We start from the raw sequence: 26,446 nt of genomic DNA, 5'->3' as shown, positions 1-26,446 counted from the left end.
TGAATGCCCCACTGTTTAACTTGGAAAGAAGCTTAAAGAAAAAGGCCCTTCAGTTTTGGAGGGGAACAGTACAGTTGAGCAGACACGCAGGCAGTCACAGTGGCATAGTCTAGGGGCCACATTTGTGGCTTTTTAAAGGTCTTGTGAAACATTTGGCATTACCAAGTGGCCTTTTCATGAGATAACTGGAAATGCTGGTAACTCCACACTGAGTCAAGTTTGGGTTGTTGATGAGCTGGAACTCTTGAAAGCACAGCCCCAGTTACATGGACATGACAGATACTACACAGGGTCAGTCCTTTGTTGGACAGGTAATTGGTAGGTTGTACCACCCTAAACTACTTTTAGCAAATATGTACTAAGGTTATTGGAGGGGGCAGGAGGTAATAAATATGATTTCTCATTTGCAGCTTTTGAATACTTCCTATCTTAGCAAATGGGAAAAGTACCATCCCACATAGCATTGCACAGGAATTGTATTCGCTGGCCCTGCAATGGCAAGCATCTCTACCTTGGACGTTGACATAATGGCCAGGTTTCTGAGGGTTGTTTTGGGCTTGGGGTTGGTTTTTCTAAGTTTTCTTGTCTTAGTTCTGTCAGAAGTGAGCTTTCAGGTGGAATAGCTAGAAAATTACACACCAAAGAGTGAAAAAAGCATGGTGATAAGGTATAAAAATTATCTGTGTTACCATGGCAATTTAAGCACAGGCAAGGGGCAGGTTTATGCCTGCAAAGGCTAAACAAAATAATGGGTTGTTACAGAGAGATTTAAGAATTTAGCTGAACAGAAATGCTGGCTGCCCAGATTTTTTCCTGAAAAATACCCACCTCTATGAAGATACCAAACTTTAACTTAATGGCTTGGCAGACTCTTCAGAAAATTAGCCAATATCCAGATCCCATTTCTCAGATAATCTAAACCAAGGGGCTCACTTGTGGGATTTTGTATCTTGGATCTATGTTCTGCTCCTCCATTCTTCTCAAATAAGAACTCCTCTTTGGTTTCAACTTCTTCACATCAATACCATATGTTTAGTTCAGCCTTCCCCTTCCTAAAAAACCACCGAAAGTCCAGTTCTTGATGCTCATTTTGTCCAGATATGCTTCCTGGTTTTGGCAGTAAAATCTGATTATGATTTGGTTCCAGGAAAAAAAAGAAGACAAAAACATTGCCATCTCATCTGTAGTCAACTAACAATGGTTTCCTTTGGATAATGGTTAATTCTGCATCTAATTTAGTATCTTGCCACAGTTATTTCCAGGGAAACTGGACTTAGTCTGTTAGTGTAGTGGCCCTTTTTTTCAGGGTGTGTTTCACTTTTCAGCTTTTTCCAGTCTTCTGGCAATCTACTGAATGAGACTGATCTGAAATTGCAGATGTGACTGTACTTTGATTGCAATTGGGCATGAGTAAATAGCCATTATGGAATGCCAATTAAGTAAGGCTCTGAATAAATAGGGGAGGTTTCTAGAAACATCAGGTATTGGTTGCGTTCTGAACTTCTGACCTTTCTGTTCTTCTCATGCATGAGGAGTTCAATAATTTGGGTTAGACCTACCTTTAAATGGTTTAAATATATGTGATTCCTTGGGATGGCATTGTCTGCAACCGCAGTGCAAACCAGTGTACCCACTTGCACCTTCAGTGTCAAGGGGGCTGCATTGTGCCCCTGCACGCTGGGGCTGATGAAAGCCTCGGATATGTGATGTATTTTTAAGTGGATGAAGTCTTAATTGGATCTGGTCTAATCTTGAGCCCAGAGGAGGAGGAAAAAGGGATATTGGTAACTATTTTAGCTGTGACTGTGGGAACTGTATTTACTTTCTTAGAGGTAAATTGTACCCTATTCCCTCTCTGTCTTCACAGGCTTCGTTCACTCTGTGGGGTGGGAGTTGCATTTCATCCTCATGATGAGGCTGGTGAGGAGTTTGGAGAGCATGTCATACCAGGAGCAGCTGAAGGAACTGGGGTTGTGTAGCTGGGAGTAGACAAGGCTAAGGAGAGATCATACTCCCCTCTACAGCTACTTGAAAGGAGGTTGTAGTGAGGCCAGTGTTGGTCTCTTCCCCCAAGTAGTGACAGGACGAGAGGAAATGGGCTTAAGTTGTGCCAGTGGAAGTTTAGATTTGATATTAGGAAAAATTTCTTTACTGAAAGAATGGTGAGGTGTTGAAACAGGCTGCCCATGGAGGTGTAGTGGAGTTGCCATACCTGGAGGTGTTCAAGAATTGTGTACATGAGGCACTTCAGGATGTAGTTTAGTGGTCATGATAGCTGGGTTACAGTTGGTCTGAGTACTCTTAAAGGTCTTTTCCAACCTTTATGATTCTGTGACCTCTCATGGTAACAGGAAGCCATGTTTCACTTCTAGCTCAAGGAAGAAGTTTTAGACAATTGGCAATGCCTGTAGACAATTTCCTGACTGTTTCCTGGGTGACATCCTGGCCACTGTCACTTCTACAAGCACACTTATAATCCATTAGCCTCTAACAGCAGATGATTTTGCTGATTGCATCTGGATGTGGTTGTTCATAGCTGTTGCCCAGGTTCTTATGGAAGGACCTCACAGAGCAAGACATGAAGTTACGACACATTTTTTTCATTAATCTGCTGCTGCTCATGTTATTAGAAGTTTCTCTGTCTTTCCCCCCAATTAAATATGTTAATAATGATGCCTGATAGGGTATGATATATAAAATTCCCACAATGTAAATCCTTTTTTACTGGAACATTTACTCCTAACAGGTGGTTACACTGATATTTGCCAGCACCTATGATGCTCTGTGCCACTTGAAAGGTGGTTATGTGTCTCCTGTGCCTGGCGCCAGCCAGTCCCTGATAAATAACAGCAGTTGCAAGGTGTTCTGGCGAGCAGACGACACTTATCGACACCTAATATGTAAAATCTTTAGCTGTGCATCATGTACAGGCAGTAGCAACTTCCATAGGGATGGAGAGTAGTCCTGCACTGGCTCCAAGAGAGCTGCTCTCTCTGGGCTGGGTCCAGCACTGGCTATAACAATACAGAAGAAAAAAACATCTGAGAGGGAACTTCCCCCCATTTTCCCCAAATGACTAAGATTACTGGATTGGCTGGTGTGATCTCCAAAGTACCCATTTCAGTGGGGTGTTATGGGGTTGTCCTTCACCTCTCCAGTCTCCATCCCAACCAGTTCCTAGCAGAGTTTTCAAGTGTATGTTTGTGAACTACCTGATACCAGAACACCTTTTGTTTTCTGTGCTGTATAAGCTGTTTCCTCCTTTGGATTTAGCTCCTGTTGCCAAGTTTAAAAGCATTTCTCTGGCATCAGCTGCAGACCACTGTGGACTTCATATTCCTAAGTGTGTTCATGGAGGTTTTTCTTATGCCTAAACATCTTAATGTAGGCATGCCCATGAAACATGCCCTAAGTTTGGAGACCTGAAAATCCTGAAGCTCCTTGAGCTCTAGGAACATGCAGATAAAGCACATGTAGTGTGTACAAGGTGTTGTAAATACATTTTCGTGGCAGTGCACACGAGTAAGATGGGTATGAGCACACAAATAGTCTTCGTTCAAAGAGCCTACTCATTCATGTGTGTACGGCAAATGTGCAATAGTTCTGTGCTTAACCAACACCTGAATTTTTTTTTAATGGCATTAATGTCACATCAACAGACACTTTGGATCATTAATCGGTCACTTAGCTTTCAGTAGTTACTGTGCTGTTTCCTTTATTAGTTGTCATATTTCATAGTTTGATTTTTTTTTTTTAATAAAAACACCCAACACCACTTTCACATTTTGAGGGAGAAGAAAGCAGTGTGCAGTGTGAGTTAGAAGTATCAGAGAAAGTACTTTGATCAAGAGTGTTCGGGTGCTTCTTATATTGATTATGCTGAGCTGATGATGTTCAGCACTTAGTTTTCTCAGTGTGCTGAAAATGAAAGAAAGAAATGAAGATGAATTATTCAGTGCTCTCATGGATGGCTTCAACAGAAACTGTACCTTTGTGCCCAGGTAGAGGTTTCCAGTTTACATAGTCAATGCATTACACAATCAGTAACACTCACAAGTCCACTTTTAAGACTAGTAAAGTGATGTTTTTGGATGAAGATACACATTTAAGGTGTTCAAAGTATAATTTTACTCAGCTTAATTCCTTCAAATTTGCATCACCCTTTAAATCTCCAACCTTCCAAGTTTCAAACAAAGAGGGTTTTTTTTCTGGTATTGCTTTGAAAGCTCTTGCATGGGCAGCAAGTAGTGTGTGGGAAAGTTATCTTTTTTTCCCTCATTCTTGCATAACTCCGGAGGCTGAAACTATTTTGCTTAAACATGCCACACGGTCCCACAAAAGCAGACCAGTAAATGAATGACTTCTGGTTTGGAATCCAACTGACCAGCAGGAAAATTTTGAGGTGAGGAATTAGAATGTGCAACTTGTACCTCACACGTCCCAAGGAAGCAGGTATGTCATGGAAAGAAAGATTTGCTATTATTATTAATTTTTAAACCACCACGTGTGTTTGTTAGAAAAAGCTCTTTAATGTACAGAGTGATGATTGGAATGTGTGTGAACATAAGATGACGTTGCAGTTCAGTTTCCTGGAGCTGTTCTTTAGCAAGTTAGCAGTTGGAGGCATTGATGCTGCCAGTCTCAAAAGACAACAACTCCACAACTTCAGTTGGAGCTCTGCATGATGGGTTTTCAGATTAGAGCCAGAGAAGATTAGGGATTTTTCCTTTAATGCTTCTTATTAGCGGTTTGTTTCAAATCTCATTAATTTCATTCATTTAAAAACTCTCTTCTTAGAAATGACTGTATGTTATAAACACCGTGGTGCCTTCAGCTGCACAAGTATACAGGTGACATTTATTGTTACCTGCAATGTTTTTATTGCTGTTATTCATTCAGCTTTCACATTTGGGATTTAGCTAGATCATCTCAGGCTTGCTGAGCCATGGCCTATCTTACCTGTGGTGTTCTGGCTTTTATTCAGCAACCTGCCAGCACAGTGCAGTGCATCTGATGCTACAATACAGCATGTTATTAACAATTGTAAATTAGTGTGTGACCATGGGAACTGAATGAACTAAACACCTTATTCAGCAGGGCTGTAAAATCAACTAGTACTAATCCTAAATCAACACAGTGATTTAAAATATTTCTGTGCTAATGAAAATTATAGTTTAACAGCAATTAATTATAATGATAGCATCTCTTAGCACTGAGAGTTAATATTTTGAAAGGACTAAATGCATTAATAATTTATTTATTTTTCTATTTATGCTTTTATGTTATTCAAGTGGAATCAGATTTAAACATGCTGCCAACAAAGATTTGGTATTTCTGTCATCTGTTCTTCTTTCTGACTGCAATGAGTTTTCAGAAAATCATGGCTGAAACATACTACATGGCTTTTCTCTCCATGGAGAGTCTCAACTTGTGCCTCAGATGAGAAAGTAAAGGTCTCTCAGCTCTCTGAAATCCCTCAGTGGGATTCCATAGGAGTACTGGGAGTTCAGTCTTCTGGCCTAGTCTTCTTAAACCTTGCTAAATTTTATAGACTCATGGAATACTTTAGGTTGGAGGAGGAGTTTATTTGGTCCTGTACACCTGCTCAAAGCGTGGTCAACTTGAATGTTAGATCAGATTGCTTAAGGATTTATCCTGCTGAGATTTGAATATCCCTAAGGATAGAGATCCCACAACCTATTGTGGGGATCTAGTGTCCGCACACTGTCATGGTGGAAGCTTTCTTCTTGCTATCCCTTTAAAAATTCCTTTGCTTATCTACCTCCAGCCTTTCAGCACCATCAGATCTCCTTTCTCTTGGGGTGGTGCATGCTGCTGTGATCTTCTGACCCCACCCAGTGCCTGGCTTTGCTTGTAAAAGATGGATTTCAGCATCTGTTTTTCTGTCTTCATGGTGACTACTGAGTCCTGGGAATGCCCATCCCATTCTGACTCATGTTTGCCTAACAGTTACAACTTTGTATTTCCAAATACTGAGATAAGGAGGATCCCAGGCTGGTCACAGAGTTGGACTGTAAAAGTAGCAGATTGCTTGTAGTGTTGTGAGAACTGTTGGCACTAACTGTATCTGCAGAGAGAGGGAGGAGTTCTGGAAGGAAAACAAATTGAAAAAAACCACCTCCTCCCTCCTACCTTTGTTTTTCCTCCTACAGAAAAGTGGGAATCCACTGTAAAAGTTCTTTCATTCTTCTGGGTTTGCTGAACATAGGAACAAAATAAGATGGACCTTACATAGTGAAGTACCTGGCCTGTTTTCTGCCTGTGCCAAGCCTTGCTCTCACCCTTGCTAATACTGCTAATCAGACAGTGGTTTGGGCAAGCGTGGAAAATAACAGCAATCTTCTCCCTCTAGAAATCCCTGCCACTTCCCTGCATTATGCTCATGATGTTTTTTCAAGGAAACTGTGAAGACCCCACAAGATTGTGTGTACTTGAAATAGTGCAGTGACCTCAAGTTTTCATTGTTCTTCTGTGGGAATGTCACAGTCAGTGTCCTGGGACAGGCCGATGATTTTTCCATGCTCCTTTTCATTAAGTGGTTTGTCTGTTACACAAAGGGAAAAAATGGCAACATGTGCAAGCCACTCACGTCAAATCAGCCATAAGACATCTGTGTCCTTTTATGTTAAATGCTGACAACACTGAGGTATTTTTCATGCTGTATTTAAAAGGACATCTATTTGCATGCTATACTGCATGCTTATTAGCTCATAAAGTTGTTCCTTTATTCAACTGTACTTTTGCTGTAAAAATAGTTTTGTAATGTCTTTCTCTTATATTTTGGAGATAAGGCCTTGGTCCTCTTGAACATTTCTTTCCTAATGGACTTAACAATGTGAGTGGTTATATTGAAACCAGGGCAGATGAGGGCATCTAAAGCTGAAGATGAGTGTAGATGTTTTCACGAGCAGGACTTAAAAGTGTTAAACCATCCAGTAGAAAGGTTGCATTTCTGTGGCTGCTTTGCATTTCATACAAAGCCCCCAAGAAGTCAGCTGGTATCCTTGAGTACCGGACAAAAACCCTGAATGGTTGATGTTTGTAAGATGGGCTGTGTGACAGGGTGGTTTCCATTACAGGGAGCTGAGCATGATGTGGGAGATATTTACACAATTTCACATTACATTTTTTCTGAGGTTTAAACAAGCAGTTTAATCTGAATATCATCAATCTCTTATGTGAATCTGAAGCTTGCTTTCAGGAAGCTTGTTTTTGTATTTCTGACACTGAAATGCCATAAACCTTGTGTAAAAATAGAGACAATGAAGGGACCTGGCTTTCCACACCCCATAATGCTTGGATGCTTAGCAGACATTGTTTTGTGCATCATTTTATTGTGTGAGTGAGATTTAGTGACATTAGAGAGAAAGCAATAGAACTGTTTTTTTTTCCACATGCTGCATTATATATTTTTCCCTTTTTTCAGAGCATTTTCAGCAGTGAAAGTAGACATGTGCTATAATGTTCATTAGAGAAGGGTAGATGTTTAATGGGATTTAGAAGCTGGTCAGTGCTTCCTAGTTAGACTGAATTGCTGAACCCACCCCTGAATAGTCTGTGCAGCAGTTAGGAAAGCAGTGCAAAGGTTTTGCGTCTAATGAAAATCACCAGCTAAACACATCAGGAACAAAATCACCGTGTTGCTTTGTCATCTTTCTCACTGGCATTCAAGTTCTTTTCTAAGTCGTATTTGAGCATGTAAAAGCTTTGACATGATCTCACCATTTCTGATGGGGAAGTCACACTACAGATTACTTTGTGCCATGAAATAAGCATAACATATACATCCTGTTTGCATCAAAACCATCAGCTGCAGTTATTCCTCCATTTTATTCAGTCATGAGATTGAAGTAAAAATTAATGAGATTTGGTTTTTTTGGTTTTTTTTTTTTGTTTAATTCACCTGGTGTTTCTGAGCATCACACCCACATGTATCATGCTCTCTATGTAAGATGTGTGTGAGTTTAACTTTCAGGCCCTGCTAAGCTGTCAGGAGCACACAGGAATTGCAGACCAGCTGCTGGTAGTCCCCACCCTTCCCCTGAGCATGCAGCCCTTGTTTTAAATGGGAAATTTAAGCATCAGGAATGACCTACATTGTTCCTTTCTCGAAGTGTTACCAGGATGGTGAATGAAGGAGCTCTTATGTGGTCCTGTCTGATGGGCAGGAGTACATTGGAGTCCTTTTATATAAGCCCATGCTGTGGCCTGCCTCATACAACAGAGGTCAGACCTATATTGGAATTATTTCGTGTTCAGTATCACTCTTTGGTTACTACCACAAGTGGTTAAGAACAATGCAGCATATGCATTCATGCTGATCTGCCACTTGTGAAGGCATCTTTCTCAACAAAAACTTCTGACCACCACTGGAATTTGTGAAATTATGAGTATTACTGGCTGTTTAACTCCAGAGCCTTGCATCTAGGAGAAAACTTAGAGTGATATCCTGTGCCCTGAAAACCTGTAGTCATGGGAATGTTGTCCCATGACAGGAAGCTGTTTTCTCTTTTCGTGGTTAAGCTAGGTTGTGATCCAGGGATTTCTGGAAGTTGGGGATATCAGCAGAAGTGGTGTGTTCCTGGAGCAATGCTCAGCTGCTCTCTGAGTCAGTGTTTATCAATGTTCCATGTAGGCTGCACTCTGCCTGTGTTTGTTGCTATAGTGAAAAAATAATTTTAAGCTGGGAAAAAGACTTTCAGCATGGAAATCAAGCAAGGTATAAACCTGCAGGAGACAGAGCTTTTAAAACTCATCCTTAATTTGACTTACTTGAGGCGTTACAGGGATCTGCAGACATTGCTAACACAGTACAAGCTGCCTGTTGAAGAGGCTCTAACTTCTCTGTTTCCTTCATCAGCATCTCAGCTCCTTTGAGAACACCCCTTTCACTGTTTATCTGTTCAGATGCCTTTGTATCCGGGGACTGGCAGGAGCTGCTGCACACTGAAAGTTGTTTTACTGCTGCTACGCTGGCAGCATCCTGTGCCAAACATATTTGTCATTCAGTTTGAAACAGATTCAAGGTCAGTTTGTTGAAAATGTGGTTTGACCAGTATGGAAAAGAGCAGATCGTCTTCAAGCTGTTTTTAGAACAGGCACAGGTAACCTCTGCCACGGCAGCAGTTAGTGCTGTGGTCATGTGAAAGGACCACAGCTGATAAGGCTTTATGGCATGTGGGAACAGCAAGAGAGTCACAGGGACCCACGTTTCTCTCAGGCAGCTCCTGCAGGTTCTGAATTTTCCAGGGTAGTTATTAAGGCAGATTCTCCATTGTTCTGGCACAGCAGAGCTGAGCGTGTGACAGGAGGGAGGGTGGTGTATGTGACCCCCACTCCCATTGTGCCACACTAGGGATTCAGCAGCTGATGCCACTGGCTTTACTCTTCAGAAAGTTAACTGCATTTTTGTTAGGATATTTTCCTATCCAGTTAGTAGAGGAAGAAATTCCTCTTCTCAAGTAAGGAAGGCGCTAGATGTCTGCTTGTGATCCCATCCAGCCCTGGTTATGCGAATTGCAGTGTACAAACTCCAGTTTATTTACTGAACTCCTAAACAAAGTCAGTCCTTGATTTATCACAATCACAGAGCTGGGGTTTGTGAGCCACTGTGTGTTAGTAGTATTGTCGTAGGGGTTTCCGCATAAAGGAAATTTCCTTCCCAGTGTTGCTTCAAGATAAGTTGGATTCTCTATTATCAATACTGCTGTTAGAGCAGCTTCCGTTTTCCTGCTGTGCATGTTTTGCGTGGTGTGGATTTCTCTTTACCCTTGGGAAACAAATGTTTTCACAAGCTGTAGGACACTTGGAGCTCCACCCATATCCTCTACTTTTAATTAATCTTTAGAATCTGAAACTGTGTTTTTGAAAGTATGAAGGACATTTGTCCAAGTGATCACATGAGGTTCATAAAAAGGGCTTTAGGGCCCATTGCTGATGTTAAGTCGTTGATGTCATCATTCGTGGATGCACCTGGCCCTTAGCACTGCATAGTAAAAGTCACAGTTGTGTTCGGTGCTTCACTGAGCTGTCAGAGCTGTTACACCTTTCTCTGAACCAAGATTCCCTGGTTTTAATTCTGTGCATGTTTTAACGTGAAACCCTAGAGCAGAAAAATTCAGTTTATCAGTTTGAAAGGGTTGGTAAAAGCATTGCAAAAACCTGCAGTCATTGTGAAACACCGTTTAGAAATAATCAGGAGAGGTTTTAACATGCGAGACTGAGGGGTTGGTTGACTTTCAAAACAGGCTTGTTTTACTTTCCCACGTTGTGGGAGCACAACAGGAGTTAAGTGACAGAGGGGTAAGAATGGTTGTGCCTTCTCCTGTCTGGTGTTTCCATCACTAATATTGTAAGGAATTAGAGAGCTGAGCTCCGCCTGTGCCAAGTATATGATAAAGAGTGGCCTTCCTGGGTGACTGGCCCATTAGGAGGCTGAAAGAGCTGCTGTGTCTCCTTGGTGGCATTTTGCTGAGATAAGTTGCTGGTTGTCCCCAAAAGTTGGCAGTGAGCAGGAGGGAGCCTGGCTCTTTGCGTTGCCACAGGTTTTTCCCACGGGGCTGGAGGCTGCACCCAGGTTCTCACTGCTTTTGACTGTTCTTGTTCTGAATTGGAGAAGAGATGGAAAGAAAAGGAAAAGTTATTAATGGCTAGAGCAGTGACGTTGTTGAGACATGTCAAGAGCTGACAGTAGGCACAGCATGTGGAGTCATCACTGAAACCATTGTAGCTGTGGTCTCAGTAGAGATCTTTACACTTCTTTTTATCTGAGCAGGGAGGAGGCCAGCACTGCAAAGGATGGGTGCGGATAAGGTGAGAGAAGTGAAGGCAAGAGTGAGCATGGGGTGGGTGTGGAGGTGAAGAGCCAGAAAAAACAAGCCCTTCAACCTCTTCTTGTAAACAGGAAATGGAGGACCACAGAGAGAAAGGGGAAACGGGAAGGCAGAAGGGGAGAGGCAGCAACTGTATTTAAACTAGATTGAAGAAAACAAACCTAATAACACCCAGCTACCAAAGCTAGAGGGGAGAGCCTGCAGACTTTGTTCCCATCCTCTCCCTACTGATAATTCTGTGTGCTTAAGGATGCTGTGGCAACACAGAGAAAGAATTGTCACTGGAACTTCTTCAGGGCTTTGCCCCTGAATCCCTACTGGGAGGGCTGTTAATAACTTTTGAGCGAAGATTTTTTTTAATAGATAGCTTCATTATGATATTTGATAGCATTTTAGCTTTACATAATATTTTCTATATCTAACTGGTTTTAGGATCATAGGATACTCATTTCTCTTCAGAATGAAAGCAACCACAGGGATTCTGAATATTGTGCTTTTGTATAGAGACTACAGTGATTAAACCAACTTGCTGAGCTGTTGTGGGAATTTTCTTTAGAAATACTAACTATTGCAAGGTTTTCCTTCTGTGACTCATTTTAAAGAAAAAAACATAGAATCATTTAGGTTGGAAAAGACTTTTAAGATCGAGTCCAAGCATTAACCCAGAACTGCCAGGTTACCACTAAACCACTAATACCACATCTACATATCTTTTATGTTCTTCCAAGTATAGGGGACACTTCCCTGGGCAGCCTATTCCAGGGCTTGAAAGTCCTTTGGGGAAGAAATTTTTCTTAATGTCCAACCTACATTTTCCATGATGCACCTTGAGGCTGTTTCCTCTTGTCCTGTTGCTTGTTCCTTGGAAGAGGAGACTGACTCTCACTTCAACCTCTTTTCAGGGAGTTGTAGAAAGCAAGAAGGTCTCCCCTGAGCCTCTTTTTCTGCAGGCTGAAGAACCCAGTTCCCTCAGCCACTTCTCATAAGACTTGAGCTTCAGACCAGACCCTTAACTAGCTTCCTTGCCTGGACATGCTACAGCACCTCAATGTCCTTCTTCAAGTGAGGGGCCCAAAAACTACAGTATTCAAGGTGTGGTATCACCAGTGGCCACTACAGGAGTACGATGACTGCCCTAGTCCTGCTGGCCACACTATTCCTGATACAAGCCAGAATGCTGTTAACTTTCTTGGCCACCTGAGCATGCCACTGGCTCATCTTCAGCTGGCCGTTGTCAATGTCTTCAGGTGGGTTTTTTTCCCACTGGGCAGCTTTGCAGCCACTCTTTCCCAAGCCTGGAGTGTTTGTGTGGTTGTTGTGACCCAAGTGCAGGACCCAGCACTTGCTCTTGTTGCACCTCATCTCATGGCCCATCGATTCAGCCTGTCCAGATCCCTCTGTAGAACCTTTGGACCTTCAACGAGGTTAACACAGTATCACAGTATATCAGAAGTTGGAAGGGACCTCAAGAGATCATCAGGTCCAACCCGCCTGCCAGAGCAGGATCACTTAGGATAGTCCACACAGGAACGCACCCAGGTGTGTTTTGAAAGTCTCCAGAGAAGGAGACTCCACAACCCCCCTGGGGAGCCTGACACTCACACCTGACTTGGTATTACCAGCAAATTTATTGAGGGTGCCCTCAATCCCCTCATCCAGATCATTGATAAAGATATTAAAGAGAACTGGCCCCAACACTTCAACTAAAAGCAGGGATTACTAGACACAGATGCAGCATTCCCAGGAACTTGCTATAAATAGTTCATGAAATACATGTTTGTTAGTAGATACTATATCTAAACCATTACTTGGAGAGTCATGTATTTCCAGATGCATGGGGTTTTTTTGCATCATGCAGCATTGTCAGGGTCAGAGCAGTGGGATGAGGTTTGGGCAGCTGGGAGAGCCTGTGCTGCTGCTTTTACGAAACCGTGGTTGGCACTGAAAAGCAAGCCACAGTTATTGCTGATTTCCAGATTCACTTCCTTTATCTGAGCTAACCTCTGCTTCATACTGCAGGAGGATAAAGTTACACAAACTGTCAATTTATGCAAAGCATATTGCTGTTTTATCACAAACCTCACCTTTTTCATCTTTCCAAGCCCTGTTTTCTGAATTTCACACCGTAGAGACAGGTAAAAGTTGTTGGAAACGGGACAGTTTCAGTGTGTTACACATATGGATAGCAAGAGTAAATTCAGAAATAGAAGGAACTGAAATCTTAGGGTGGGGGTTATGTAAGGGTGCCAACAGCCACCAAAATGCCACTCTGTCCTCCCACTCCTACTGTCAGATGTCTCCTCCTTACCACTGGTCTACTATATGACTTCTTTTCTTACTTTTTTATTTGTTTTTTTCCTATTCTCTTCAGCCTCATCTTCTTTATCATTCCTTGTCACCAAGATCGGGGTTTTGCTGCTGTCCTCAAGGTCCTGCAGGTGTGGAGGCTGTCACTGGTTGTGAACATGCTGCGGTCATGCTCCCACCATGCTGCACTGTCAGAAAGGGAGGACATCCATTTGTTTAAAAGACAGCATGCATTGAATTGCTGGGTAGTCAGAAACTCTCCGTTGGTCTGCACCATTGTTAATGTTTTCTCTGTTTCAAACAACAGTTTTAAGAGCTGGACATGTTACATTTTGGTTTAGGATTTACCAAACTTCACATCATATTTCTGAATATGCCAACAACTTTAAAGAGATCAATAGAGGCTTAGATGCTCAGCTTTTTGGAAGAACAAACCACTTTAACTTGCATGTCTAATCTGAGATTTGGGAGTCCAAATTCAAGCATCTGTATTTTGAAAGATTTGGCTAGTAGTAGCTCCCAGCTCAGTGAAATAGCTTTTTGCTAACAAGGAAAAGGTTCATCTAAAGCCCTTGGCAGAAGAATTTAACCACAGAGATGTATAATATATTCTGTCTCAGAGTTCTTGGCTTGGCAGATAGCTGTTAGGAGTTTCTGAATTAATGTGGACTGTAGTGAGCCTGTGCATTTAAGAGCTCTCAAAGGCAGTGTTTTCATGTATAAACAGTTGGGAAAGGCTCTGGGAAGGGAAGGTGGAAAGAACCCATTTTTTTAAATGGATTTAAATATATGCGAATCTACTTCAAACATGCAGTTGTGGAAAAGTTAATTTTAGCATTGTGTAAATGTTGAATCTGCAAATAAATATTTAATGAGAAGGGAAAAACATGAATGGGAAACTTTGGTCTCTGCTGTCTTTTGTACCTGTTGTGGTAGTTTTAGGCTATGCCTTTAAATTTTTTTCACAGATCTTGAGCAGAAAGTAGTAAAATATAAAAAAATCACTATTGGGTGTAAAAAGGAAAATAACAATAATTATAAACAATCCCATTGGAGTGATACCTACCATAAGATTTGGTTCCCAAAACAATCTCTCTCTTTTCACTTCCTTGGGCTGGGAGGTAACTGGCTTCTGCTTGACCTTGGCTGCATTGTTTTGACTAGTATTAACTTCTCTGCTTCTGTCTCTGTACAGGGGAGTAAGGGGGAAGTGGTTACTGCTCCCCTGGTCTTTGACCAGGGGGGTCCTTGTCCTGTTTATTAATTGTAAATACCTGTAAATATTGTATATTTTGTACATATTCATTGCATTTCGTCGTAGATTGTAGTTTTGCTTGTAAATACAGTTTCCATTTGCTTCCAACTGAGCTGGTCTGGCAAATTTAATATGGGAGGTGTGGAGGGGTGGGTTTCAAGCCACCACACCTGTCTTAATCCTTCAGGGGATTTGTTGCAGATTTGTATATGTATTTGGGAAGAGAAGTTTGCCTATTCTTCCAGTGATGGAAGATAACTTTTTTATCAAACTGCTGCACAGTTTGATGAGTCCCAGATGGCTTTTACATTACAGCTGCCCTGCACACCTCTTTACACCTTGAGAAAACTAGTCTAGTTCAGATTTATTCCATAGATGCTAACTTAGTGAAATTCCCACTGACTTTAGAAAATTACATAAAATAGGAAGGATTCTCAGGATTTTCAGTGGAAAGTCCCAGTTTCTTCAACAGTTCTGCTAAGAAGACAAGCCATACCTTTCGGTTAATTAAATGTGTTTGAAGATCACATTCTCATCTAGGTACATGAGTCACTGGTGATTTGTTTTCAGTAACACTGTGTTGTTTTCCTAACAGATGAGCGTGAGGCAGTTCAGAAGAAGACCTTCACAAAGTGGGTTAATTCCCACTTGGCACGTGTGTCATGTAGGATTACAGATCTGTACACCGACCTTCGTGATGGAAGGATGCTCATCAAACTTCTGGAAGTTCTTTCAGGAGAGAGACTTGTAAGTGTTCATTAATATTCGTTGTTGGAGTTTTGATTTGGTTTCAGGTGGGTTTTTGGTGAGTCCTTGACTCATCTGAAGTACAGCAAAACTGAACACTGAGGGTTCAGCACTGAAAAAGGATTTGTATGTATTAAAGGAAAGAAGTCTATTGCTTCAGCTGAATCCAGACAGCATTCAAACATCTTCAGTCAGAATCCTTGCTGGTGAGATGCTGAGTGCTTCCATACTTGTTGCTCCTGAATATGATAGTGCAGAGTTCTCCAGCCCCTTAAATGGTCTTGGTAATGGTGACTTAGATGTACTCAGATGTGCAGGCTGCCTGCCAGCCTGAGACCTGGAACATCCTTCTCCCTTCCCCGGAGCATGCTGGGATGTTGTGGAGGACAGCTGGATGTACTTGATTTAACTAGGATAGATAGGTAAGGCTTAGATTTTCTTTTGTTGGAGGACTATCTAAGATGAGTTTAAATAAAGCGGACAAATTCTTTGTGTATGCTGAGAGAGCCCCCTTGATACCAAGACAAGGGAGTGGTCAAGAAAAAAATTCCTGTAGTAAAACAAACGCTACTAGAATGACAGGAAACCTGGGTGTTGGGAAATGGCTGGGTATCAGTTTTTCCTTCAGTTCCTTAAATGATGGCTGTGCTCTTAACTACCTTATTTAAAACAATCTTTTCAAAGAAACACAGGTCTTTAGCTAAGACCTAAGGCTACATGAGGTTGTGACTATGTAATCGCCTGTCATCAGGCACTCCTATTAATGGAAGCTCCATGACTTAAGACTCTGGGTAATGGATTGAACATATGGCCTGCAGTGTAATGTCTGTGCAGGCAAGGGAAGGAGATTTCCAAAGGCATCTCTGAGGGTCAGGAAACTCTGACATGCATTACAGTACCCTGTGTAAGCCACTGGAGGTGGATGGGGGTAACTAATCTTAGTGCTTTTCAACTACAGTTTGCCCAAATAGTCTCTCTGTACACCCAATAATTTACTTCAGTGAGGTATTAGGTGTCACACATTCACTGCAGGTAGTAGATGTTATTCATATGGGAGTAACTGGGTCCAATGTGCCCTAGTGCTTGAAGATTCAGACAGCAGCTGTGCCACCTATGTATAAATCTTCATTCATGCCTGTCAAGATTTGACTTTCAGAGTCAGATGGCAGCTGTGAAGCTCAGGCCAGTCATGTGACTCCTGCTGCATGATTCATTTACATTTTTCATTTCAGGTTTTTGAAATTTCAAATAGAGTTTAGGCAACTGCTGAGGTGGGGGGAGTGCAGGAGCCACCTGGTCAGATTGCTAGATCTGCGCTTGCATCATCTTTTGCATATCACATTGGCAGCTGCCTGCACCACCACAGATTTTTTTTTTTTTTCTGTAGCTTTGTTGTCTCAGGATGGAGGACAGCAGTCTCTGTTTGAACAGTATATTCCACCTCACCTTCGCCTGCAAACAAGGATGCAGATAACGAAATGCACCAAACCGTGAAACAATTACACATGCACAAAACTATTCCAGGAGGATCAGCACATAGCATCCACTTGATGGTGTTCTCCAGCCTTTTGGAATTTATTTTAGCTGGCATTGATTAGGTTCCGACATCCCCATGACACATAAGCAGGAATCTAAAGGGCAGAAAGCTTAAAATCAAGACAAGAAACATCAAATGGTAAAAAACCAACAAACAGAAACTATCCTAGAGAATGATTTTAGGGTGGTATGTTTGCTGCTGTAGAAGAAATGGAAGTTGGTTTCTGACTTTTGAAATGGGGATTCAGAATCTGAAGCTGGAGCCACATGCTTGTGGAGCAGTCTGGGATTTAGGATACTAATCAGGGAAGCAGGACTGCTCTTTGCCCCCTGTAAGACAACAATTATTTGCACAAACCCTGCATTTTTCAAAACTTTGTTGTAATTATTGATAATGAAAACCCAGAGACCTTCAATGTGTGTTGGAGAAACTCAAAATGAGAGCATCCAGTAAGGGCAACATCTACATCTTCCTCTGCTCATCTTTGTTCCTAATTCCAGTGTTTAGTCCAGCCCTTACTACATTAGGTCTTCTATACAGCACAGTGCTTGAAGAGAAAGTGGTGGCATGCAGTAGTCTCACTGAGCAAAGCAGAGAAGAATCCAGCCAGTATGAAAAGGCAGTTGTGATTTTGTGTGCACTCACTGTTGACCACCTTCTCCCAAACAAAAATAAAGATGAGAATTGTTTTCAGCATAAAATTTAGCATTTAGCTTAGTTTCTTCCATAATTGTGTAAAGGAATAGTTAGTTCCTTACAATTCCTGGATGCTCAAAGGTCATCCAAAGACTCAGAGTTTCAGTAAATACAATAAGCAGTACATTCAGCATGCTTTATTTCCCTCTGGTTAATATCTGGATCTGTTAGCCCAACAAAGGTGGAAGCTGTACCCCTCTCTCTGTGATCTGGAGACTGTGTGGTTTTGCAAGTGCAGAATGGTGTGTTAAACTGTGCAGAGGGACAGAAGAATGGAACCTTCTGACTTCGTGGGGTGCCCAACATTTTTTTTTTTTTGCCAGGTGACATCTGAAATGCCTTATTGGATCATTAAGAAATAGTTTCAACAGGCCTAAATGACCCTGCTAGTAAGCTGTCACAGTCCCCATAGGGAATTTCTGAGCCAGAAAGTGCATCTAGTGCTGCAGTGCTAGGAAAACATGTCAGCCTGCTGCTGCTCTACAGGAAGTAGAGTTCTGTTCATGTTTACTGTGTGTGCTCTTCTGCTTCATGGACAGGCTTTGTGATTGTGGGAATAAAAATCTTCCCAAAACCTGAAGGTTATGTTTCCTGGATTCTTAATCAGAGATTATGTTGTAATACAGTGTGGGTGGGAGCAGACATTAAATAACTAAACAAAACTATTGTGAATGGTGTTAGGTCTGTGACCTTGGGGCTGGAGCTTCTGAGAGCAAGAAAAGAGCTTTTAAAATAATTTTCTGCTCAGTAACTTGAGTCATTAAAGGCAGTGCGGGTACTGCAGAGGTAAATGAGAAGAGCAGTGTCGAAGTATAGGAGACAGTCAGGTATACCACTGCACGGCCACAGTTAAGAGTTGTTCTTGTGTTTTGGGAACACCTCATACCGCTGCTTTCAGGCTCTCAGGCGTGGAAATGGGCTGGAGCAGGATCTTGGGCCTCCACCTTCCCCTGCAGCTGGGTGCTCCCTCTCCTGCCCCAGGAAGAGCCTTCCTACCTGTGTTTTGCAAGATTAAATTAAACCTATGGTCCAGTTTACCAGCACTCCTGGGTGATGGATGGATCCATCAAAGGATTGATCCTGGATTGTCCCCACTGTCAGCAAGGGATCTTTACATGGTTGCAGCCAACCACGTCACTTCACTCTTGATCCCGCTCCCGCTATGGCTCTTTATCCTGTGAAGATGCATTTGGGGTGCATGGTACATGCATAGAGGGGGTATGTGCAATTTGTGCTGTAATCCTTATCTGCAGAACAAAGTTGCTTTCATTTTACTCAAGTTTACCGCAGGCTTGTTTGTGCTGTTAATGTGTTAATGTTTGGGGTTTTTTTAATTTGCACTGGGCCTTCTTTTCCTGTGAAGAAATTGTTCCTTTCATACTATTTATCCTACTTCAATTGACCAACTTTATTTACCTTCCAGCTAATAAATGAATGTACTAGGCAGAAAAAAAGGAAGGAAGCAAGCCAGCAAAATACTTTGAAGAGCAAATGAAAATGTGTGTGTGGCTCAGGTCTAGGACACTGGCCCGTCCGTCACAGGTTTGGTGTGCTACCTTTATCCTTGAGCAAATGCTCTGTAAGATGCAAGGAGCGCACCTGCTGGTCTGAAATGTTAACAAGCCCTTTTCATTTTCCTTCCATCTACAGTAATGCATGTTTTTCTTCTCTGTTTTTTCCTTCTAGCCTAAACCAACTAAGGGAAGGATGCGCATCCATTGCCTGGAGAATGTTGATAAAGCCCTCCAGTTCCTGAAAGAGCAAAGAGTGCACCTGGAAAACATGGGATCTCATGATATTGTGGATGGGAATCACAGGCTGACACTTGGCCTTATTTGGACTATTATCCTGAGATTCCAGGTAAAGATGTATACATACACAGATACACACAAATCTGAGTGTTCTATGTTTGTTTATAACATACTAATTGTGCTTCACCTAAAAAGGACTGGAAAGTGCTTTTGCAGAAAGGATAATACATTTATATAATAAATATATAAATTATTTTAATATACATTAATATGGAATATATAATAATACTACATATAATTTTATATATAATAAATACATGAACTACAATACATTTATTGAATATTTATTACTGTTATTTATTATAATTTATATGTGTATGATATATATTATAATAGCATAGTAATAAATATTCAATAAATTTAACATCCTCTTAATTTTGGTGTTGCTCAGTGTTTCCTATCTGCCTAACTTTCAGTGACAGCAGTGGAACTTCACTGAAGCTACAATATTCTTTTTAAAAAACAATATATAGCTATATCCATAAAAAGAGATTTTTTTTTTTTCCCTTCTCATTTTAAAAACTGACTTAACAGCCTAGAATCTCGAATATATAGTTATGGTACTGCTAAGGGCAGATACTATTTCTTCCAAGCTTGAACTTCCAAAACTGTGACACTTCTTGTTAGCTTTGCTTGCGGATCCCCTCAGGAGCACCCAGCCTGCTGCACCCCTTTGGCTTCTGGATCCGCTCAGGAGGAGACACCTCACTAGGTGAAACTGTCATGCTGTAGTTGCAGGGTTTGCTTCAACACTGGAAATGAACTTTCTCATGAAGTTTAAGCTGTTTGTTAGTGCGCTAAGCAAAGACTAATCTTCCAGTAAAATAAAGGCAAATTAAACTTTCTTTTGACATGAATGTTCTTAAATGAGGAAGAGCATTCATCTGCTTCTACCCCGCCTGTCATAGTAGATGTTTCTTGTATTCTGATATAATTCTTTTTACCTTTTAAATTAAGGCAAACAATGTGTTTTCTCAGAGAGATAATTGAATTTTCTGTGTTAATTTAGATCCAAGATATCAGTGTCGAAACCGAGGACAATAAGGAGAAGAAATCTGCTAAAGATGCTTTGCTTTTGTGGTGCCAGATGAAGACAGCTGGGTGAGTGTGGATTAAAGCTCTTACGGCATTTTGACTTTTTATTGAAATAATTCTAAACTGGCAAACATATATCTCTCCTTAAGTGGATTTGACCAAAAGAAGTAAATTGATGGTTGGCAGTCAGAAAGTTCCGAATTTATTATGTTAATGCTGTGTGATAAATGTATCAGTTTGCTAATCCACGAATATACACTAAGACACCGAGTCTTTCTTCGCCCTATTGCGAAAAAATCATACTTCAGTTGCTTGCCATCAATGTTTCACTCGTTCAGTGTACATGAAAATATTTCCAAATGTCTTTCTCTGACAGTAACCTTCTTGCATCATTAAATATCCACTTGTAGAGATCAATATGTTCCCCACAATGAAACTTGCAAAATACCCAGATCACCAAATTAATTCTGCCTCTGTTGTGCCCACAGGGCACAGAGGTGGCTGTCTCATGTGCTTCGAAAGTCAGGCAGTGTTGAGGCTCAGTCCTTGACGATGCGTTGTGACAGCAGACAATTTCAAGGAAAACTTTAGCACTGCTCCTGTGACACCTGCAGCCATCAGAAAAGATTTTGCTCCTCTCTGTTCCTTCAGTTGTTCCTGCTCTTTTTGAGTACCTGAAAAAACTTTTTTGCCAGAAGCTAAATCAGGAGCATGCCTTAGACTTTGGAGGGATTTGAAACCTCACAGGCTGCAGGTTGGCCAGCAAGTTGAAAAGTTGTGGTTTTGAGTGATTACTTTGTAGTTCATTTAGAGCCAGTCTCTGGAGAGGACGTCAGTTCTGAGGGTTTTGCAAGAGTAAGCAAGTGGCACTTACTTCTAGTGTCAGTCTCTGATTAAAGAACAGTCATAATGGTAGATCATGTATCATGGCATGGTAATATATCCCACCCGTGGTAATACTGTAGGTCTACAATAAACGTGTCACTCTTGCAACCAGCTTTTAATGACAGAGTATGCAGAGCTATAGCAGCAATGCTGTGCTGATTGCTCTCTTTGTTTTTTATTCTGCCAGTTACCCCAATGTCAACATTCACAACTTCACAACAAGCTGGAGGGATGGGATGGCTTTCAATGCACTAATACACAAGCACAGGTATGTCTGGGTAAATGTCTTCGTGGGTTTTGAAAGCTTGAGCTCTTGCAGCGTGCAGTGGGTTTTGCAGTTACCTTACAGCTTGACTGTAAGATCTGTGAAGAGGAGAAAGCCTTGTTTTAGAGCTTTAAGGCTCTTGTAGTCACTATGAGCTCATCTGTGCAACAAGTTCTCACATCACAAGTCAAAACAGGTTGTGTTTGGTTTCAAGACCATAAATTATACACACAATTATTTTGGTTTGTGACTGACCAGGTTGGAAGAAAACTTGTGCCGTATTGAGTAACTGATGATTGAGTCTGGTCACCTAGAATTTGGGAGTGGGACACAACAGCAGCCTGTAGGGGAAAGAAATCCCTGCAGAAGGGTGACACAACTTGGGGATGCTGCTCATTGGCTAGCTCAGGTGAAGTTATTGGGATGGCTTGCACACATTTGTGGGCATGAGGAGAGACTGTGTAACCCAACTTCGTACCTTTCTTCTCCAGGGTCACCTTTACCACTGTTAATCTATGCGTTGTTTTTTGCCATGGGCAAGGTTCTTCCATGGCATGTGCTAGGCGTTACTTCATTCCTTTAATACTGCCCTTGAAAGGCCCAGGGCTGATGGGCAAGTGAAACCTTGGTAGCATGAGAGGCCAGGTTTTCTGAGGGTTGCAGATTTTTGTTCATTTGAGGGTGGCTGCACTGTGGTTTGGGAAATCTAAAGAATTTTCCATCCTGTCTAGGCCTGATCTGATTGATTTTGACAAGCTGAAGAAATCAAATGCCCACTACAATCTGCAGAATGCTTTTAACCTAGCAGAGCAGCACCTTGGTCTTACTAAGCTTCTGGACCCTGAGGGTAAGAATTCCTGCAGTTTCAGCACTTCATGGTTCTTTGTGGGCTCTTTTTTCCCAGCCCCCTGTGTCTCAGGGCACAGTTTTGTGATAACTTTTTGTGCTAAAGAGCAGTTGGATGCTTCTGACTCACCTGGGGATAGAGCCAGAGAGAGAAAGAGGGAATGTAAGATGTTTCCTGCAGAGGAGTGAGCAGCAGTAGCATGAGTGCCCTTAATCCTTATTTATTTACCCCCCTCTGACAAGATTGACAGAGTTCAATACTGCACAACACCAAATAATCCAGAACCAGTCCAAAGATGCTCAGTTACTTCTGATTAGGACATAAATCTTAGGAGCTGAACTGCCCCTGAACCCATTGCTCACCCATCCCTGTGGTGTAATTAGCTGTATTGTTTTAACCCCTGCACCCTCAGTGTGCTAAGATAACTCTTTGGTTTGCAGATATCAGTGTTGATCATCCTGATGAGAAGTCAATCATCACCTATGTGGTCACATATTACCACTACTTCTCCAAGATGAAAGCTTTAGCTGTTGAAGGAAAACGCATTGGAAAGGTTTGCAAGTTTAAATAGTGCTGATTTTTTTCCCCTCTTGGGTATTAGTTTAAGAGTCCACTTTATGGTAGTTTTCAGTTTTGCCTTTGAATGTGTTTTGAATGTTAAATATTCCTATGTGAATGTGAGGAGCAGCTAATTTCCAGTTGCTTCATATTAGAAAACATTTGGCCTTTGTTTTATTTTTACTTGTTAATTTTGCATCGTTGCTGCTCTTCCTTTCTCATTAACTGCTTCTCATTCTCTGGATCCTCTGTCTCTTCTGGAGCCCAGGAAAGTCCTTCAGTTAAAAATTATGCAGTCCCTTTGGCAGAGTTGCCCCCATCTCTACAGCTGGCAGACTGAACATGAATCCTTTTGTGAGCCTCAGTTCTGTCCCTGTTGCCTCTGTTTGGATCATGGGAATTCACTGCTGAAAAACGCAGACCCCCTCATTGCCCAGGGATCCCAGCCCCAGTGGCACTCAGGAGTGACTGGTCTGATTCATAAGTCAGGTCTCGCAACAGCTTCTTTTATGTAGCTTGTTGGATTTAAAAGACGCTGAAGAGCACTGTTCTTGTTATTCATGTTATGTTGTGTTGCTCATTGCAGGTGCTTGACAATGCCATCGAAACAGAGAAAATGATTGAAAAATATGAATCATTGGCTTCTGACCTTCTTGAGTGGATTGAACAGACCATTATCATCCTCAACAATCGCAAATTTGCCAACTCCCTAGTTGGTGTGCAGCAGCAACTACAGGCATTCAACACTTACCGCACAGTAGAGAAACCACCCAAGTAATTTTAATCTTGGCTTAAAATAACAGTGGTCTTGTTTTGTTTAGGCAGTCATTGATTTTTTTTTTTAAGAAACAAACACATCCAAATAATTTTAATCTTGGTTTAAGAATGTGTTTTTCTGAACAAACTCAGATACCACATTTCTAATTGGCACACACTGTTATTAATTGGGGCCTGTTTGCTTTATGTTATGTAATGTGCAGATAAAAAGTGTGTGACCTGCAGGATCTCAGCCTCCTGGAAGCTGTCAGTTCACTTAGATGCCTGCCTTATAATAGGAGTGGTAACAACATGCCATGTTAGTAATTGCACCAGTCATGCTTGCTAGCAGTGTACAATACCAATACACGGATATTAAAAGAACCTTACTGCATATCAGAAATCAAGAGGGAGTGTGTCTGGCCTTGTAAAACACAGCTTTGCTTACTAAAACTGATAGAACCCAAACTGTTCAACTTGTTTCTGGCAAGTTTCTTTTAGCATTATGATATCAGATTTGTTTGTTATTTTTGTCTAATATGAGTTCTAATGGATAATAATCACAATCCAAACCATTACAGAGCAGCCAGACATCTTTTAAAATAGTGGTCTACTCCCTAGTGCCCATGGAGTTTGTTTATTTCCCAGGCGCACAACTCAGGGATAGCAGTGGGAAGAAAGTATTGACTGTGCTGGGCTTTAAATAAAACTTCCATTTCTTGAGTTGATAGAGTAAACTAGGACAACACATGTAATAGCATTAAAAAATGCAGTCTTCTTTTCCCCCAAGGGGGTTTAAATCTAAATACAGACAACTGATTTCTGTGATGTTTCTTTTGCTGCTTGACACAACTGGTTCCAGGGGATGTTTGGACCATTTTAATTGCTTCCAGCATGCACACAAGATAAAGGTGTTTATCTGAATTGTCCATTTGTAGTGTTAATATTTTATGAAAGTGCTTTATAATACCTTAATGGCAATGAAAAGTTCATTGTAACCCAATTGTTTTGCAAAATTTTGTTTAGATTTACAGAAAAAGGAAACCTAGAAGTGCTGCTTTTTACCATCCAAAGCAAAATGAGAGCCAACAATCAGAAAGTATACATGCCAAGGGAGGGCAAACTCATCTCTGACATTAATAAGGTAAACTGAGCCAGCTTCTTCTGTGCGACTCAGAATTTTGTTGTTTTCTTTCAGTCTCTCAGCATGCTGGAAAGAAACACATTTGCTATCCCAGCCTTGATGTGGGGCATCAAAAGGGCTATATGAGGTGGGGTGACCTTGTCTTACAGCTCAGATCCACTGCTCTGAACCAAATCCCTGGCTGTCCTCAGCATTAGTACTGGAACATTCTGTACTTGAAAAAAAGCTCAGTCATTCTGGTTCTGAATCTAGTAGTGGTGCCTTGCTCCTTGGGGTTCCTGGCTATTAGGATTTAATCAACAGAAAGCAGCAACAGTATCTAGGTATTGCAGCCCTCCCTGTTTGCCCACTGTCTGCATCATGGGAGAGGGAAGGAAGCACCATGACCAGTCTTGTGGGTTCTTTGTCAGGGTCTCTGCAGCTATTTTTTGTGCTGGTGCAGCTGGCAGAAGAACAGCGGAGCTGGCAAGCTCTCTCAAGGATAATAAGCAACGTAAAACTGGGACCTTTCCTCACTTGTGTTTGATCATGCTTGGCAGTCCCAGAACAGCTGTTGTGGGTGTCTGTGTAGTAATCATGCACTGCTCTCCTGTTTGCATTAAGCTCTGTGCCTGTGAATGCCTAAAATACTTGGGTTTCAGGCAGTTTTACATCTGTTAGGGTTTAGAAGAATCTGGAGTTGGGGTGTTTTTGCTGTTTGTAAGAAGATCTGAGAGGTGATTAGCTTGCTTCTGACATACTTTGAAGACTTTTTGTATTATTCATGTCATGCATGTGAATCACTTTTGGCTTTGGAAGGAATAAAGGACTTAGGTGCACTAAAAATAATGAACTTCTGCAGTTGTTTTCCAAAGTGACGTAAGGAAGAACAGTTGTGTATGTTGATTTTGGAGGTGAGAGGGCATGAATCCCTAATTCTTGTTTCCTAAAGGAGGAAGATAGAATCCGCTTCTTTGGGAGTAGCACGCAGAAGACTTTTTAAAAACAAATAATCCTACACAGTTAAGCCAGGTTAGGCTTTGTTGAAGGGAAAAACCAAATGAACTCAAGAGAATACATCTGAGATAAACAGGTCTTATATCTTGACTTCAGTAAAGCTTTTGATACTGTCTCCCATGACATCCTCATAGAAAAGCTCAGGAGATGTGGCATAGATGGCTGGTCAGTGAGGTGGATTGAAAACTGGCTTGACAGCAGAGTTCAGAGGGTTGTCATCAGTGGCACAGAGTCACCTTGGAGGCCTGTGGCCAGTGGTGTCCCCCAGGGATCAGTACTTGGTCCAGTTTTGTTCAATATCTTTATCAATGACCTGGATGAGGGGATTGAGAGTACCCTCAGCAAGTTCACTGATGATACAAAACTGGGGGGGTTGGCTGACACCCTGTCAGGCTGTGCAGCCATCCAACATGACCTGGACAGGTTGGAGAGCTGGGTGCAGGCAAACCACATGAAGTTTAATAAGGAGAAGTGCAGGGTCCTACATCTGGGGAGAAATAACAACAGGCACCAGTACAGGTTAGGGGCTGCCCTGCTCGAAATCAGCTCCACAGAGAAAGACTTTGGAGTGCTGGTGGACAGCAAGTTCTCCATGGAACAGCCATGTGCTCTTGTGGCCAAGAGAGCCAATGGGATCCTGGGATGCATCAAGGAAGGTGTGTCCAGCAGGTCTAGGGAAGTTCATCAACCTCTCTACTCTGCCCTGGTGAGACCACACCTGGAATACTGTGTCCAGTTTTGAGCTCCCCAGTTC

The 26,446-nt window shown here is 41.7% G+C and overlaps 1 protein-coding gene across 4 annotated transcripts in view; it reads left to right on the top strand.

Moving 5' to 3' along the window:
• Window positions 1–26,446, top strand: part of SPTBN1 (spectrin beta, non-erythrocytic 1) — a 128,972-nt gene that overhangs the window by 62,593 nt on the left and 39,933 nt on the right. For all 4 annotated transcript variants that reach the window (XM_054383418.1, XM_054383419.1, XM_054383420.1 and 1 more), the window contains 8 exons: window positions 15,011–15,162; window positions 19,082–19,255; window positions 20,216–20,307; window positions 21,314–21,394; window positions 22,123–22,238; window positions 22,679–22,791; window positions 23,383–23,570; window positions 24,579–24,696. In XM_054383418.1, coding sequence (XP_054239393.1) covers window positions 15,011–15,162; window positions 19,082–19,255; window positions 20,216–20,307; window positions 21,314–21,394; window positions 22,123–22,238; window positions 22,679–22,791; window positions 23,383–23,570; window positions 24,579–24,696 — 1,034 coding nt within the window. The remainder of the gene's footprint in view (window positions 1–15,010; window positions 15,163–19,081; window positions 19,256–20,215; window positions 20,308–21,313; window positions 21,395–22,122; window positions 22,239–22,678; window positions 22,792–23,382; window positions 23,571–24,578; window positions 24,697–26,446) is intronic.

The sequence above is a fragment of the Indicator indicator genome, chromosome 9, assembly GCF_027791375.1.
Source record: "Indicator indicator isolate 239-I01 chromosome 9, UM_Iind_1.1, whole genome shotgun sequence".
NCBI lineage: Eukaryota > Metazoa > Chordata > Aves > Piciformes > Indicatoridae > Indicator > Indicator indicator.
This window is presented reverse-complemented; position numbering and strand designations above follow the sequence as displayed.